We start from the raw sequence: 17,287 nt of genomic DNA on the forward strand, positions 1-17,287 counted from the left end.
CTAGGGTGGGAAGGAGCCCTGGGCTCTTTCAGGCCCGGAGGGGAGTTACGCAGTTTGTTGGAAAGAGCCCCCGCTTACTAGTGTGACAGCATTGGCCAGGCTCCCATCCATGCATCGATGTGTACATTCATTCAGACATTTGTTCAGCCAACATCTGAATATGACTCTGAGCCAAGCCAGGGCTAGGAGGCACTGGATGAAGAAATGTGGAACAGCCCCAGCCACCCTTAGCTTGTGAAATATGCCTAGAGCCAGATAGTGATGGGTTCCTTCCACCATTCCGTGAGTCCGCAGGCTGTTCTCAGTCACCTCTGTAATACGGGTCAACCATCTTTTCCTCCCGGAGTTGTCTTGAGGATTCAAAGAGAACATTTCGGAAAAGCAGAAAGAAGGTTCTGCATCTGGCATGGAAGAAGTGCCCCACATTTGGGACTCAATGGCCTCTGTTACCAAGCACCCAACTGCCCCTCACTCGCTGACCACCCTACGCTGTTCTGCCACTCTTTCAATTATACTGCACTTGTTTTTGTTGCCATTTTACTCCCTGAATCTCCGAGGCTCGGGTCTGGGTTTAAAACTGCCAACTTTTATACCCTGGCCAGACATTGCCGACAGCCTCACGTGCATCTTCACGCGGGGAGCTCAGCCCTGGATGGTGGGCAGTCGTACCAGGCCCATTTTACAGATGGAGAAACTGAACCCGGAGAGGAGAAGCAACTCGCCCAAGGCCACAGAATAGACAGCGGCAGAGTCGGAATTCGAACCCGGGAGCCAGGCCCTCGGATCCGGCGCTGGACCGCGACTCCCGAGCGAGCGCGTGCGGGAATGAGCCAGTGAGTGACTGGACGGCGGGTGCCCGCCCGTCCCCTCCCCCGGCCGCCGGGGCAGGGCGCCGGGACAAAGGCGCGGCGGAGGCCGGACGTGGGCCAGCCGGGTCCGCGCGCCGGGGGCGGGAGCGGGGCAGGGCCCTTTAAGGGGGGCGGGGCGGCGGCGCGGGGGGCGGGCCGGGGGCGGGCCGGGGGCGGGCGGCGGCGGCCGGCCGGGCCCGAGGGCGCGCGGAGCGAAGGGCGGCGGCGGCGGCGGCGGCTCGTGCTCGGCCCGGGCTTCGGATAGCGCTCGGCACCCCGCTCGCAGCCCGCGGCGGCGCGCCCCCCGCACCCGCGCCCCCCGCACCCGCGCTCGGCCCCGCGGAGGACGGCCATGCCGCCGCGGCGCAGCATCGTGGAGGTGAAGGTGCTGGACGTGCAGAAGCGGCGGGTGCCCAACAAGCATTATGTGAGTGCCGCGCGGTCCCCACGCCCCCTCGAGCCCGTGCCCCGCCGGGGGCGACCGAGAGCCCCCCGGCTCTGAAAACTTCCGAACCGTCTGCTCTCTCCCCACCCTCTCCTTCTTTCCCCTCCTCGGCCCTGCTGCTTCGAGCCCGGGTCTCTCCAGCTCCTCCCCCTCCCCCTCCTCTCTTTTGCCCGGTTCTCCTCCCCTCCTTCCCGTCCTCCCGCCTCGCCCCTCCGCCGCTCGTCTCCCCCTTAACTGTCTTCTCCTCGGCCCCCCACTCCGTCCTGCCCATCTGTGGAAAAGTCTGGCCCAGGCAGTGTAGGGGACAGAGAGACAGAAAGAGGGGGAGGGGGAAAGAGAGAGACACAGATAGAAGCTCCTGTTCTCGGGCCGCCCGCCCTGTTCCTCCTTGTCCAGAGGCGCTCAGACCCGCAGTGTCTTAGCCACAGGTAGCCCCTCTAGGGATCGCCAAGTTTGGCTCCGTCCTTTTGGAGCATCCAGCCAGCCTGAGCGATCTCTGAGAATGGATCCTTTGAGTGCCTGCACCGTGAAAAGGTTTAAAAAAAAAAAAAAAAGTCTCTGCCCTTTTTCTCCAGTAACTTCTGTTAAAAAATGTGCGAAAGTTTTCTCCTGGTACCTCCCTCTGTAAAATGAGAATCTTGTTTAGAGCTAGTGAGGACTTGAGAAAATGGGCCAGTAACCTCATTGTGCAGATGGGAAGGCTGAGGCTCCAAGAAGCTGCAGGTTCTAGAACATGGAGCTGCATTCAGGCCTTCCCTGCCTCTGGAAGGTGTGCCAGGGCAGGCGGTGACCCCCACATGGGAACCGGATTCTGCAGCAATCTAGGAGCTGAATCTGGGTTCAGGGGCCATGGGATCACCTCAGAGGTTTTGGGTGGAGGTATAATGGGTCTGTGGGATGTTGGGCCCAGGTGAGGCCTTGGGGAGGCCTCCCTTACTGGAGGGAAGGGGGCTCTGGTGTCTCTGGTGGTGAGAAGGGGGCAGTGGCAGCGCCTAGCTGCAGAGAAGTTAACCAGGAAGGAAAAAAGCAAGAGGGAGGGAAAAAATCCTAACAAAGAAGTGTAGAACAATGAATAGCAAAGGGCGTTGGCTGGCTAAATTCAGCTCCTTGGCCTCCCTGCAAGTCTTCTCTGGATCTATTTTCTTAAGAGGCTCATTCTTACAGAGCAGATCTATATGCCCTCCGTGAATAGCTTATAAAATCCTGAAAGGAGATAGCCGGAATCCACTCTGCACTCTCCACGAGAAAGGGTGTGCTGTGTGAGTCCGTATTGTTATTGGCTGGGCAGCCAGTTATTCAGCCCTTAGCCAGGCTGTGGGAAGCAATTTCCTGGACCTGTGGCATCCTTAAATAGAGTGAAGTTTCCCTTGATTCCAGAGCTGAGCTAAATTGTCTTTTTTTTCTTCTTCTTCTTTTTTTTTTTTTTTTTTTTTGTCAACTGTTTCAAATACTGCCAAATCGTGGTTTCTTGTTTGAGCTTGTTGAGTGTGTAACTGAGTTGCCTTTTTGGTATGAAGACAGTTTTCACCAACATGGCAACAAGAGGAAGTCTAAAATTCTCCATGCTGCCTCCCACCCAATCTGTGAGCTGGCAAAACCAGAATAGATACAGTCACCACGAAGTGGGCATCATCATCCACTAACTCTCTCCTGTCCGCTCCCGGGGCACACCACATGAGGCAGAGGTTCTTGAGCCCATTTGACGGGTGAGGAAACTAAGGCTCAGAAAGGTGAGGTCTTCTGCCTGAGGTCACAGTCACAGGCAGAGCAAGGATGTCAGTCCACGTCTGTTGGACATCGAAAGGTGGTGTTTCACCTGACCACTACAGCACTTTCTAGATCCCATACCTTCATAGTTTCCTGAAGCAAAGTCCCCTTAAGAACCAAGAAGTCTGCCATCATTTGTGATCGTCCTGCGGCTTTTCATTCCCTGCTTAGTCGGATCCATATCCGCCAGCTGTTTGAAGGTTCGGCCGCTTTAGGGGGCATCTTGCTTGCTTTTCCATCCCTTTTTTCGGGGTCCTTTGAGACAAGTTACAGTATGGATTTGGGTTCACATTGTGGCCTCAACTTGATAGCTGTGCGGCTTCTGAGCCTCAGTTTTCTCATCTGTACCTGGGGGGTGATGGTGCCCACTTCCTCGGGGGAGGGACCACGTGACACCAGGGCTGGCTTGCCATCACTGTTAGAAGCCTGCCTCCCTGCTCCATGGTGTCCATGTCACCCTGATTGGGAGTGTGCCGAGGTCACATGTGGAGGGATTTCACCAAAAACTTGTTTTTCTGCATGTGGGTTTAGTCACTCTTGTGACTCAAGGGGGCCCCCTCCCTTGGATCCAGCCTTTTGGGTTCGTCAGATGACATGGGGCGATGGGTTGAACTGAAGCCTGAGTTATCTACAGGAACAGGGCAGATTTCATGCCATGATGGCAGGGGACCTGAACCCACCAGAAACTGCCAGTGCCTCCCCCCTCCTGTTCTCAAAACACATCCACCCCACCACTCTGGAAGAGTGTGGAGGCGCCTATTGGCATAGGCCTAGACTCTCATCCCATTTGGTACCCTCCTCTCAGAACCTGGCCCAGCCACCCTGGAGGGAAAGCATGAGAAGGGAAGTTGGACAGTCCTGAACTCTGCTGTGTGACCTTAGGCTGCTCAGTTTCTCTCTCTGAGCTCCAGCTTCTGTAATCTGCAAGCTGTAAATACTGCTGCTTCCCCCTAGGACCGAATTTCTCACCTCAACCCTGTTGCCACGTTGAGCCAGATCATTCTTGTTGCCAAGGGCTGTCCTGAGCACTGTAGAATGTTTAGAATCCTCTCTGGCTTCCCCCTCCCAAATTGTGACAACCAAAAACGTCCCAGGACATGTCTCCCATGGTTCCCCCCAACCCCCTGCCCCAACCATTGTGTTAGAATATACGTATCAGTTATGGAGAGTTCCGTTAGCCATGCCCCGTAATTTTCCACCCCCTCCTCCCCATTTGCAGTTACCTTGCCTACCACCTGTTCATCCCTCAGTTGCTTTGGAAGGAACAGGTCACGGGGACTGTAGATGTCATAGAGAAACTGCATCTGAGCTCAGGGCTGGGCCCCCTGTTCCACCTGAAAGGGCAGATCTCCATGATCAGGGTGACATCCTGTCTCTGCCCAGCCCCAGCCTCCTTCGCTTGTGGGCACAGACATCATCAGTGGGCCCAAGGGCAGAGCCACAGGTCAGGAGGTCTGGAGAATGCAGGGGCAGAAGCTCCCGGGGCCTCTGAGAGCCTAACAGTTGGAGAGGGGGTTTTGTTGGTGATAATATTGATAATAAGGATAGGATTATTTGGAGAGTATCTCCCGGAGCCACCACCCTCTGTCAGAGGCAGGGAGAGAGAAAGGCTTAGAGAGCTGCTCCATTTTTGTGCTGCCACCTTTCCTGCCCCGGAACCCAGGGCTTTCTGAATGAATGGAAAGGGGGCTTTCAAGCGCGATACCCTGGGGAGACCCTTCCCGGCTAGGTTGTCTTCTTTCTGACTTGAGGGGAGGAGGAAGTGCTCCCTGTACGTTTTGCAGGTTTTATTTGGATCACCCCATTTCCTGCACTGGAGCGGGATGTGTAGAAGCCTTGGGTTCAGAAGACAGTGCTGTCTGCAGGAGCTAGGAGATGCTGGCTTGCCTAATCGAGATCTTGAGATGTTAAGAGGAGCAAGACGGTAGTAGTCGTTACAACAGCAGTAATCACAACAGCTGAAATATGATCAGTCGTGGTGGATCAGGCACTGGGTTAAGCTCTCTATATAATTAGTCATCATAACAGTCCTTTAAAATAGGTACTCTTGGGGGCACCAGGATGTCTCCGTTGGTGGAGCATCTGACTCTTGATCTCAGGGTCATGAGTTCAAGCCCCACATTGGGCATGGAGCATACTTAAAAACTAATAATAATACAATAGGTACTTTTTCATTATATTAATCTACTGTTTCAAATATACGAATACAGAAAGTATCTATCCACCATCCAGCTCTGTCAGAACTTCATATCTTGCCATATTTCAGATCATTAATTTTGTTTGTTGAGAAATAAAACATGGCAGATGCAAAGCCCCTTGTGTACCCTCCCCAGCTCACGCCAACCCCCTCCCCCACCCAAGTGAACCAGTGTCCTGCATTTGGTGTTTGATGTTTGTCATTCCCATTTGCTTTAAAAAAAAAAAAAAATAGAACATTCGGTCTATTAGATAGGATTTTCTTTCTCTAGCAGCTTTATTGAGGTATAATTTACATGCCATAAAATTCACTCATTTTAAGCGTATGTTTGCTGATTATTTTAGTAAATTTACAGAGCTGTGAGACCACCACTACAATCCAGTTTTTTAACATTTGCATCAACCCCAAAAAGATCCCTTGGACTGGTCTGCAGTCAGTCCCCTTCCCACCCCAGCCCTTATGCCCCTTTTAACATTTTTTACCTTTTTAACTGCCCCAAATCTTGCATTGAGTGTTTTAAAACTACATAAAAACATCGCCCTTTCAAGATCTATGCTGACGCACGTGTCCCCAGTTTCATTTTAACTACTATTTAATATTCCACTTGAGGGGCGCCTGGTGGCTCAGCCGGTTAAGCGTCCGACTTTGGCTCAGGTCATGATCTCGTGGTTTGTGGGTTCGAGCCCCGCGTCGGGCTCTGTGCTGACAGCTCAGAGCCTGGAGCCCGCTTCTGATTCTGCCGCTCCCCCTCTCGTGCTCTGTCTCTCTCTGCCTCTCAAAAATAAATAAATGTAATAAAAACATTTTTTTTAATATTCCATTTGAATATACCACTATTTATTCTAGCTCCTGGCGGGGTCTTTTAGGGTGTCCCCAGCAGTTCAGATCTGTGTGGCTGCTTCCTGCACATGGTGGAGTTGCTGGGTCAGGGGGTTTGTACACTTTCAGCCTTTACATTTAGATGCCCCCAGAGCAGTGTCTGTGCAACCCTTTGCTGCGTGTCCTAGCTCACACCCTAAATTGTCAGCCTTTTTAGTTTTTGCCAAGCTGCTGGGTGCAGAATAGTATCCAACGGTTGGTGTGTGTTTGGATTTTTCCCTGCTTGCTGGTAAGGTTGAGCATCTTTTCACACCTTTGTCGGCCATTTGAGTGTCCTCTTCTGTGAATTGCCTGTTTTATCTTTTGCTCCTTTCTCAGTATATTGAGTTATTTGTCTTCTGTTAATTGGTACGATTTATTTATACAGTCAAGATCCTAATCCTTCAGGTAGTTATTACATTAAGGGTTCCCATTCTCCCCTTGAGACTGGAAGGGAGGGCGTGCACCTAACTAAGGTCACACAGCGAGGAGTGGCAGCATGGGGATTGAGCCAGATATGTACGTGGTCTAGGAGAGGTGGCAACTGTGTGATCCCACCCCTAAGCCAAGTGATGTCGGGTGTGTCACCTGGCTTCTGGACCCCAGTTTCTCCACCCTGCCCTTCCCCCCATCTCACTGCTCCCTCAGGCGGCCGCCAGCCCTAAACATTCTCACCCCAGGAAGCTCTGGGTTGATTGTGCCCCTGGAGTGATGAGGTGGCAGACCCTGTGCCCCCAGTCTTGAAACCTTTCTCTCTTTGCCAGGCCCCTAGAGCCCAGGGGTCACTATTCGGAGCTGCTGATCACGCCCTTCTTAGGTATTACTGGCAATCTCAGCTCAGCCTGTAGGAAGCCTCTGGGTGCTGAGCTTGGTGGTCTGGAACAAATTGTGAATCTGCATTAGCTGCATTCAGTTTCCAGCTACTAGTTACCTGGCACCCCCTTTTTTTGCAGAAACGTGCAGGACAGGGCAGCGAACTTGAGTGGAAAGAACTTGGGTGTTAGAGATGAACATGGCCTTGGCTGACTCCGCCCCCAGCCTTAGTTTCTGCATCTGTAGAATGAGTACAGTGTCGTCCTCCTAAGACTGTTGTGTGCTGTTTTTTGTTTTTTTGTTTTTTTTTCAACGTTTATTTATTTTTGGGACAGAGAGAGACAGAGCATGAACGGGGGAGGGGCAGAGAGAGAGGGAGACACAGAATGGGAAACAGGCTCCAGGCTCTGAGCCATCAGCCCAGAGCCTGACGCGGGGCTCGAACTCATGGACCGCGAGATCGTGACCTGGCTGAAGTCGGAGGCTTAACCGACTGCGCCACCCAGGCGCCCCTGTTGTGTGCTGTTTTTGATAATGTATGGACTCTATCTATACTCCGTGCCTTCTGCCGGGAGAGATAAATGCCAGTGACTAGCACATTTCTTTCATTATGAAAAGACCAAGGTTTTTTTTTTTTTTTTAATGTTTGTTTATATTGGGGGGCAGAGCGGGGGAGAGACAGAGGGAGACAGGGGATCCGAAGCAGGCTCTGTGCTGACAGCAGACAGCCTGATGTCGGGCTGGAATTCACCAACCACGAGATGACCTAAGCCGGAGTCAGTCACTTAACCAACTGAGCCACCCAGGCACCCCAAGAAGACCTAGCTTTGAGTCCTCTCCAACCACTTCTGAGTTAGAAGAGCTCTCTGAGGGTATGTAAAAAGGGAGCCAGGGTGGTAATAGTCCTTACCTAAAGTGTGGGCAGTTATGAAGATTCACTCGTGTCACGCAATATTCAGTCTGATGCATCATGTATAAGAGGCGCTTAATCAATCATAGTAGTCATGAAAAATAATATTGACAGTAATAATGGCCATGATCCAAATCTGTGCCGCTTTCCTACCTGCTGCTGTGAGGCCAGGCTACAGGTTCTCCATGCTCTTTCATTCAAGAGGCATTTCTAGGGTGCCAACCCCAGGCTGGACACCCTACGGCCACTGGCATAGGCCCTTGAGCAAGGCTGAGCCTTCCTATCTACTCTGTAGGTGGGTTCTTGTCATGCGCCCTATGTGGGTCACAAAGAAGTAGACATTAAGACCCCTCAGGTCGGCTTTTTTTTTTGTTTTTAAATTTATTTATTTTGAGAGAGAGAGAGAAAGCAAGAGCAGGGAAGGGGAGAGAGAGAGAGAGAGAGAGAGAGAGAGAGAGAGAGAGAGAGAATCCCAGTCAGGCTCTGCACTGTCAAACACAGAGCCCTACGCGGGGCTCAAACTCACAAACCGCAAGATCATGACCTGAGTACAAACCAAGAGTCGACACTGCACCGAGTGAGCCACCCAGGCACCCCTAGGTAGGCTTTTGTTTTCAATGGCTGTTGCTTTCTTCTGATTGAAAAATAGTGGACCTTATCAGTTGCATTGCCCCATCCTGCTCTGTCTGGCCCACAGATGCAAGGAGCTAGATAGGGCATCTCAGCAGAAGATATCAGCCTGCTGATTATACTCTGGGCTCCTGCAGCTGTCTCAAGGTCAAGGCGGGTGGGGCTCTCATATCTTCAGATTATTTACATGTCACTTTAGTTCAGACTTTGAACCTGTGTCATTCCGCGCTTCTGGTGAGCAGAGAAAGTACACCAGAAAGCCTGCGTTCAAGTCCCTGCTCCGCCACCTACCAGCAGTGTGACTTCAGACAAATGACTTACCCTTTCTGCACCTCTGTAAAATGGGAATAATAACAGTTCCAATATCATAGGGCGGATGTGAGGATTAAACAAGCCTAGCATCTCACAACTATGAGCTTTATTAGGAACATACAAGCATAGTATCATTTATGATAGTAAAAAGTTGGTATCCACTTAAACGCCTGTCGCATGCTAGGATATCATCAAGATGGTAAAAATATATTCTGTCTTCTGTCATGGGAATATTAAATAGTAAAAGCTGGTTGCAAAACAACATGCTCAGGCTGATTCCCACCTGATTACGAATGAAGGATGAAAATATGTGTCTGTATAAGCACAGAAATATAGCTGATAAAATGTCACTTTTTTTTTTTTTTTTTTGCTCGTCTGTGCTTTTCTGTTTTCCAAATGTTCTGCAGTGAACACATATTCCTGTTTTTAGTGAAAATAAAAAAAACAGCAAATGCTCATTTTAAAAAAGAAGCCGTGCCGGGGCGCCTGGGGTGGCTCCGTCGGTTGGGCATCCAACTTCGGCTCAGCTCATGATCTCGCAGCTCGTGAGTTCGAGCCCCGTGTCGGGCTCTGTGCTGACGGCTCAGAGCCTGGAGCCTGCTTCGGAGTCTGTGTCTCCCTCTCTCTCTGCCCCAACCCACTCGCATTCTGTCTCTCTCAAAAATAAACAAACATTAAAAAAAAGATTTTTTTTTTAATTTTTTTTAAAAGAAGCAGTGCCAAACTGTGGGTGGCTCCAGCCGGGTTCCCACATCCTTCTGCCCCATCCTGTCCCGAAGCAGTGGGGTTCTCCCGGCTCCTCAGAGAGCCTGTCCTCCCAAGGTAGGCGCCGGCCTCCGAGACTCTTCCCGCTCTCCTGCTGCAGAGGGAGGTCTCTGGATGTGGCTTTCCAGTGCGAGAGCCCAAGAAATGGAAAGAAATGAGTTTAAAATACCTCAAGGGAAGGCCTGAGCAGACGCTTTTCTAGTTAAAATGCTGTTTGCTCTGCGGGTCCAGGCCCTCCTCCCATATCGCCTACAGCTAAGGAGGGTTGGAAAGAATTGCAGGCCTGAGTTCTATGGTCTGCACCGAGGTCACTGGGCACAAGAAAGTTCATCCAGATTAGAGGGATGCCCTGCACCCCCCTCCCTGGGTGTTCATTCATTCGCTTTTAGCCCACCCCAAGGCGCATGGGGGTCAGCACAAAGTACGGTTATCACACTGCCAGAAAAGTACCAGGGGACCGCACCATTCATTGTACTGAACATCTAGGACACTGCTATCCTCATTGCAAATGATGAGTGCTTTTTTCCTGGAGGGAGGGCTGTGGTAGGGGGAATAGTCTTGCTTTGCGTGACTCAGTTTTTTCCTTCCCCTTGGGGATGAAAGCCAGCCGTGGGCCACTGCAGCTGCAAGAAAGGGGACCATTGGCTGAGGGTCCTCTCAGCCTGGTGGATACAAGCAGTGAGTCATGGGCACCCATCCCTAGCTGAAGGAGAGAAGTCGACGCTCGTTAAGAAGGCCACGTGGCCGGAGGGTTGTGAGTGTGGCTTCTGCCCTCAGAGACTGAGTTCTAGTCTGAATCTGCCATTCACTCACTGTTGGCCTCGAGCCTTCTCCTCTGGGAATGGGTGGCTTTGGTGGCTTTGCAAATTAAGTGAGCTTTTGTGCAGAATGCCTGAGGACAGTACTGCTGGGACAGTTGTCCTTGGAGCTTCCTGGCCTGGGGTAATGCCCAGACACTGGGGCCCTGTGGTTCCTTCCCCAGAGCCCTTGTCAGCAGGGTTAGCCAGACCCTGGCTAGAGCTGGCATTGCTGCCCCCTGCCACGACATGGGAACTGGCTGTAATTGAGTCAGGAGGCTCGGTGTCTCATAGTGGGCCAGTGGGCAGGGGCTTGTGTGGCTCACTCCTCTGGGACTCTCCCAGGAGCCCACAGGTCCCAGCTTTGTCACACATCCATTGTTCCTCCGCCCCCTTCTCCAAACTGCGGGGTGTTTTCCTCCCATACTTGCTGGCCTGGATGCAAGCCTGCAGGTGGGCACAGAGCCCAAGCGCAGGGCCCTCTTGAGGTGGTGAAGGGAGGAGGGACTATTGGTGCATCTATTGTGTGCAGGTGGACAGAGCTCTCCTGCCTGCTTCTCTGCAGGCCTATCCCAGGCCATCCTCAGGCATCCTTAGGGTTGCCAGATGTACCAACTTTAACAGGACGACCTGTTAAATTTGAACTTTAGATAAACATGCAATATTTGGGACATACTGACACTACGGAATTAATCATTTTTTATTTGAAATTCAAGTTTTACCAGGCATCCTGTACTTCGTCTGGCCGTTCCACCAGAACCACCACTTTCAAAAAGAAACAACAACCAAGAGACCTTTGCACTTTGTAGTCGACCATGTTTCTTGAGAATTCACTGAACAAATATAAATCCTTACAGGAGCCCGGCACTTTGACATGCAGGGATGATATACAGATAAACAAACCAGGAATTCATACTTCAAGGAGGTCAGCGTTCTGAGAGAGACAGGTAGACAGGGTGTTTCGGAGCTAGTCTGGAACTTGGGGAGTAGGCACTTGGGTTGTGGGGAAGTTGGACTTGCACGAGGCGGCATGGCAGAGGTGATCCAAGGCCGATCACAAAGCCAGGGAGGGATTCCACAAGTGGAGAAAGGGAGGGGAATTTCAGGCAGAGAACAGGAAGGCAAAGAAATGGAAACCCCAGCATAAAGTGTGTTTGAGAAAAGCAGGAGAGCTTTGAGTGACGGAGATGCAGCGTGCCTGGCAGGTGCAGGCCAGAAGGACCTGGGGGCTCCTGAGTGGGCCAGCAACCACAAAAGAATACAAAGAAAAGAATACAAAGCATGGACGCCACGCTCAAGAAGGCCATGGCCCCAGTATACACGGGCTGGGGGCCAGGGGTTGGCACCAGAGGTGTCCAAAAGGAAGTCACTGGAGTAGTCAGGAAGCTGGTAGTCAGGGCCCCTCCTGCTGGCTGGGTGGTTAGAAAGGCCTTTCACAGGAGAACGGAGGGGGCAGAACACAGATAAAAAGTGGGAGGAGAGAGAAAGCACCTGTCCACAGAAGGGCTGTGTGCAGTGAAGATGAAGTCGGGGTGGGAGGGACGGGAGGGAAATATTAGAGGGGACTGTGGGAGTCCAGCTCCAGGAAGAGAGAATCTGATTGGCCAAGCCCAAGATCACCTGGCCGTCCTTTGGCCCAGCAAGGGCCAGATAGTGGGATAGATACTCCCCCTAAATTGCAAGCAGTGGGAGAGACAGTCATTGTAGGAGATTCAGGGTACTGTTGCTGAAGAAGGATCTGGTGGAAACCATTGATGCCGGCCACGTGGGTACTATTATTAGCCCATTTCACAAGTGTGGAAACTGAGGCTTGGAAAGGTGGAATAATTTACCCAGGATTGCACTCAGCTCTATGCGCATCATTGACTACAAATGAGAGTATAGTCTCTCTCCCCAGACATGAAGGGAAACATTGCCTTAAAGCACATAAGGATAATATTTTCTAGTCTGCTTAATTAAGCAGAATTGCATGGACCCCCTGCCCACTGCATTGGCAAAGACAGCTAGAAACCCACACAGTGGCGTCACCATTTCCTCTTCCCCAGCCAAGGTGTGAATCAGCAGCCTTTGGCTTCGGGCCAGCCTTGGCTGCCAGTCCCTTGCACAGATGTGGGTTTATTGTCTGCCCTGGCCAAGCCTGGCCCCAGGCCGGAGAGAGGCTAAGATAGCCAGGCAGCCTTTGTCCCCATGGAGGTCACCGTCTGTTGGGAATGCATCACCACTGCATTGGGGCCCTGATGGGGCATAGCATGGAGCTGTGGTGACAGGGAGGGGTCTGAGGCCTGGGCTGCCTATTCTTCACTGGGACAGAGACGTTTGCTCTGGAGGGGGAAAACCAACTGGCAGAGGAATCCTCAACATGGGTAGAATTCAGAGGGTCCTGAACTTGGAAGGGGGAAAGTTCATCTTTATTTCCGTTAGCCTCTGGCCATAATTTAGCATTGCCTTTCTTTGTGAACGAAGGCAGCAGCCCTCAGTGATGTTAGTAATACCTGGGACTTTGTCGCCAGAGGTAGTGTCGTATCACTTTATAGTTATTGCATGGATCCCAAAGATCATTCATTTATCGTCTGCTAGTAGTAAGTAGATCATTCACTAGTTGAGAATTGTAGTGTTACTCATCCTACCGCTAGATTTCGTTAATAAAGGGGTACCTGTATTCGCCGTTTTGGCTTTTGAAACCCTTTCAATATATATAATTCAGTGTAATCCATTTCATTTGAAATCCTTTGTGCTTTATTTTATTAATGCTAGATCATTCTGAGAAGTGGTCCATGGGTTGCGCGAGGTTGCCAACGGGGTCCTAAGCACAAAAAAAAAAAAAGATGAAAAACTTCTGGGTAGAAGTTTCCAACTCTGGGTTTGGAAGCCAGATGGCATGGGTTCAACCCGGCTCTGCTGGTTCCCAGCTGTGTGAGCTGGAGTAAGCGTCTTAACTTCTCTGTGCCTCACTTTTTTCATCTGTAAAATGAGAATAAGAATGGCACCTACTGTGGGTTGTTTCACATAAAGGGTTTAGAGCAGTACCCGGCTGTGAAAGGGTTGGGTAGTTACCTGTTAGTATTGTCTTAGCATCATCATTATCACCATTACTTTCCAGACAGGCAACGCAGCTGATATGACTCGGGTGGTCTGGAATGATCGCACGTTGAGAAGCATCCTCTAAATGGACTAGCCCGGGATGCACCCCCTGAGATTTAAAGCAGTTTTCCTGGATGATTTATATATTCGGATATTCAGCGGTGTGGTAATTAAAACGATGTCGAAAATAGCCTAGATGTTTGTCATTGGAAATGTGATTAGATAAATGATAGATGGCCTTCGGTGGACTGTTAAGGGTTCTTTAAACATGGTTTGTTCAAAGAATTTTTAACGAGATGGGGAAATGCTCACCATATAATGCAAGTGAAAAAGACAAATTGTATATACAATGTGATCTTCATTTCTTGAGTACTTCCGAAAAGAGTCTGGGGAAGAAATATGCCCAAAACAGCATTTCTGGTGGTGGAAACACGGACAGTTTTAAGACCTCAGACTTTGCTGTCAGGGCTTGTTCCCAGCTGGATTGCACAAGTGACTTGACCTCCCAAGGCCTTACTTCCTCCACTACAGAATGGAAACAGCGATACAATGCAGCCTCATAGGAAGTACATCTAGGCTGTTAGTCGTTGTGAAGAATTATATTGTTTTATATTGCATTATATTTTTGTGTGTTATCGCATGTTTCCCTGGAGGGGAGAGGACAGTGTAGTATGGCAGAGGCAGGAAGGAGAGAGGGAGAAGGAGGGGACCCTGTTCCCTTGCTCCCCCTTTTCCTGTCTCATGGACTTGTGTATGAACCATGAGAAGCTGGCAGAAAATTCCACACAGGAGCTCAAATTGAGGCTGGGAGGAATACTCTCTGCCAGTTGCGCCCAGTAGGATATGAGGACAGGGGTGGCCAAGGATACTCACAGAACTTGACCCTTAGGAATCACTATGGTTTTTGCAGGAAAAAGGGCTCCTTGTCTGTACAAAGCTTGGAACCCACTTCTGTAGCCCCCCCCCCACCTTTATCTGGTGCAAGAATCCCTCTCTCCTTATGACACCTCTACTAGGTGGCTGTCCCCAGGGTCTGAGAGCTCGGTCCTTCCACATTCTCATCTAGTTGTTTTCTCCTCCATGTCCCCAAGCCCAGTGGGACAAGATGAGACCAGACTTAGGGGTAGGGGACAGTTGTTTAGGGAGTATTCTAGATTAGTTGGCCTCTTTCTGCCTGTCACCCAACCAGGGCACCCAGCTTTGATTCTGAGGCTCTCAATGGACAAGCACCATTGCAGTGCCCATATATTGGGTCCAGTCATCCACTGACGTGTCTTCTCTCCCACGGGGCCTGAGTCCCTCATAGTCCAGGGCCTTACTCAGGACAGGAGCCACGTATATTCCTTCAAGCCATAACTGCTTGGGCTCTCTCAGTCCCAAGGTCCCATGATTCTAGGGCGATGGCCGTTGACATTGTTGAGCTGAGACAATCAGATTCCTCCTGACGACCTCCTTTTGCCACCAGACCAAGCCTTTTGTCATAGCTGTTAAGGCACAGGCTTTGGAGGCAGCCAGACCTGGATGCAAATCCCGGCTGTGTCATTTTCTAGTTGTGCAATTTTGGGTGGGTTACTTAACCTCTTAGAACTTCAGTATCTTCTTCATTTATAAATGGAGGAGTCATCCCAGTACATGACACATAGTGAACACTCAAGAGAAAAGTAACTGTAATTCTTAGTCTATCTGGAAACAGAAGGAATCCTCTAACCCTCTGGGATGCTGTTAGGTTGAACCCTATGAAATTGTCCATTTTTTACCCAAATGGCAGTTTCACTGGGTTCAACCTAATGATAGGAATTTGATTTGGGCCTAAGGAACTCGCTCTGCTTGCGTGAAAGGGGATTGGTGTTCACTACTATACCAGACGTGTTGCAGACATTATCCCATCATATGCATTACAATAACCCTGAGAGACAGGAAATACTTTTATTAGCATCTCTGTTTTACAGACGAGGAAACTGAGGCTCCTCAGTAGCTTGCTTGAGGAAGTGTTTTTAGCAGGATCGGAACCCACGTCTGTCCAACTCAGAGTCTGTGTGGTTGACATTGTTGCTGTCTTGAGGCTGGGCTGCCTGTCCTGTGTGGTGTCGCCTCACCTCGTTGCTGGAAGAGCTCCCAGCATTCTCTTGGGCCCCCTGGCCCAGCAGCTGGTAGATGTGGACCAGAGCCTCCCTGAGATGTCACCTGGGGGACCCCACATTTCTGACCCTCAGTTAGACTGTCTCCGCTTCCACAGTTTTCTGCTGCAGTGCCTTTGGCCTTGGTTGAAGGACTGGAGGGTGATAAGGACTTGTGTCAGTTATCCTTCCGAACTTTGGGAGTGTTCTTCCCAAGCCCTCCTGTTCACCTGATTCAACACCTAGATCCTGGTGTCTAGACTCTGGATCCAGGCACAGCGTCCCCTTGTCCAGTCCTTGTCCACAGCCCCACTGAGGCAGAGCCAGAGTGGCCACTAGAGGCAGGAGGCCAGACAGGGGGCCCTTGCAGAAACCCAGACTGGTGACTGTGTTGGCCTGAACTAAATAAGGCCATCGGCTTTTCCAGACTCAGTTACCCCATCTATAAAATGGGGAAGACAATAGGTCCTGCCCCACAGGGGAATAAGGATTAACTGGCCTGAGCATGGCCAGTAGTAAGGAAGTGCTCCTTAAATGTGAATCTGTGTGGTTGTTTTGCTGTTTTTCATTAAGAGGGAACCCCTGAGAGACTCTAAGGAGGAAGGAAATCCAGTCAGATGCTGTGTTTTAGAAATATCCCTGTTGGGGCGCCTGGGTGGCGCAGTCGGTTAAGCGTCCGACTTCAGCCAGGTCACGATCTCGCGGTCCGTGAGTTCGAGCCCCGCGTCGGGCTCTGGGCTGATGGCTCGGAGCCTGGAGCCTGTTTCCGATTCTGTGTCTCCCTCTCTCTCTGACCCTCCCCCCATTCATGCTCTGTCTCTCTCTGTCCCAAAAATAAATAAAAAACATTGGAAAAAAAAAAAAAAAGAAATATCCCTGTTGAGGTGAGCAGAGGGGCAGGAGGCCCTGGAGGGAGCAGCCGCTGCATCCAAAATGAGGTGGCCCAGGCCTGAGCTGAGGCTGCGTGGTGGAGGAAATAGCCAGCGAGGAGGCAGCATGAGCCAGCGGGGCAGGGAGGACCCAGGATGAGAGCTGGCTGCCAGATTCTTTGCTCTGTCTTCTCTCCTACATCTTTCCAGCCACCCTGGCCCCCATCTCCTCCTCCACTGAACTCCCTCCCAGCTTGGAGGTCCCAAGTCCATGTGACCTTGTTTTAGAAGGTGCCAGACTTCTGGGGTCTTCTGATTTCTGCAGGATCAAGAATAGCCAGGCACCTGCACACATTTCATTGCCTTTGTGCCCACTAACTGTAGGTTGGGGGAGAAGTAACAACTCTTCTTTATTGAGTAGCTGCCGTGTGCCTGGTGCTGTGCTTAGAGCTTTGCATGCGTTGAATCAGCTGATCTTTACTGTCATCCCATGAGGGAGGCACCACTATTGCCCCCATTTTACAGATGGAGAAGCAGGCTGAGATAGGACTTGCCCAGGCCCATGCAGCTAGGAAGTCACAGGGTTTGAACCCAGGCTTCGGGCGGGTCTGGCGGGGGTCACACTCTGGAGTTTTCAAACGCACCCCAAATGTACTGTGCAGTCAGGTTTGCGAACCTGTCGGGGACAGTAGGTATGTGGCTGGGGCCGTGCACTGGTTTATGAGCCCATGTAATCTGTACATTAGAGAGCGCCTACCGCTCACAGGCACTCTTTGACTTCGCATATGTGGCCTCATTTACATTTCAAAACAGAGACTTGTTGCCCAAAGTCACCTGGCTGGTAAGTGGTAAAGCAGGATTCGAGGTCGGCTCTGATG

At 51.0% G+C, this 17,287-nt stretch overlaps 1 protein-coding gene across 1 annotated transcript in view; it reads left to right on the forward strand.

The window, feature by feature from the left end:
• The first annotated feature begins 1,200 nt into the window (after positions 1-1,200).
• SH3PXD2B (SH3 and PX domains 2B) overlaps positions 1,201-17,287 on the forward strand; it is a 100,269-nt gene continuing 84,182 nt past the window's right edge. Inside the window, exon 1 of the mRNA XM_047072920.1 lies at positions 1,201-1,275. Coding sequence (XP_046928876.1) covers positions 1,201-1,275 — 75 coding nt within the window. The remainder of the gene's footprint in view (positions 1,276-17,287) is intronic.

Source organism: Lynx rufus, unplaced genomic scaffold (assembly GCF_022079265.1).
Source record: "Lynx rufus isolate CCGP_SWC_20201006 ecotype Redwood Valley unplaced genomic scaffold, mLynRuf1.p SCAF_1, whole genome shotgun sequence".
Classification (NCBI taxonomy): Eukaryota; Metazoa; Chordata; class Mammalia; order Carnivora; family Felidae; genus Lynx; species Lynx rufus.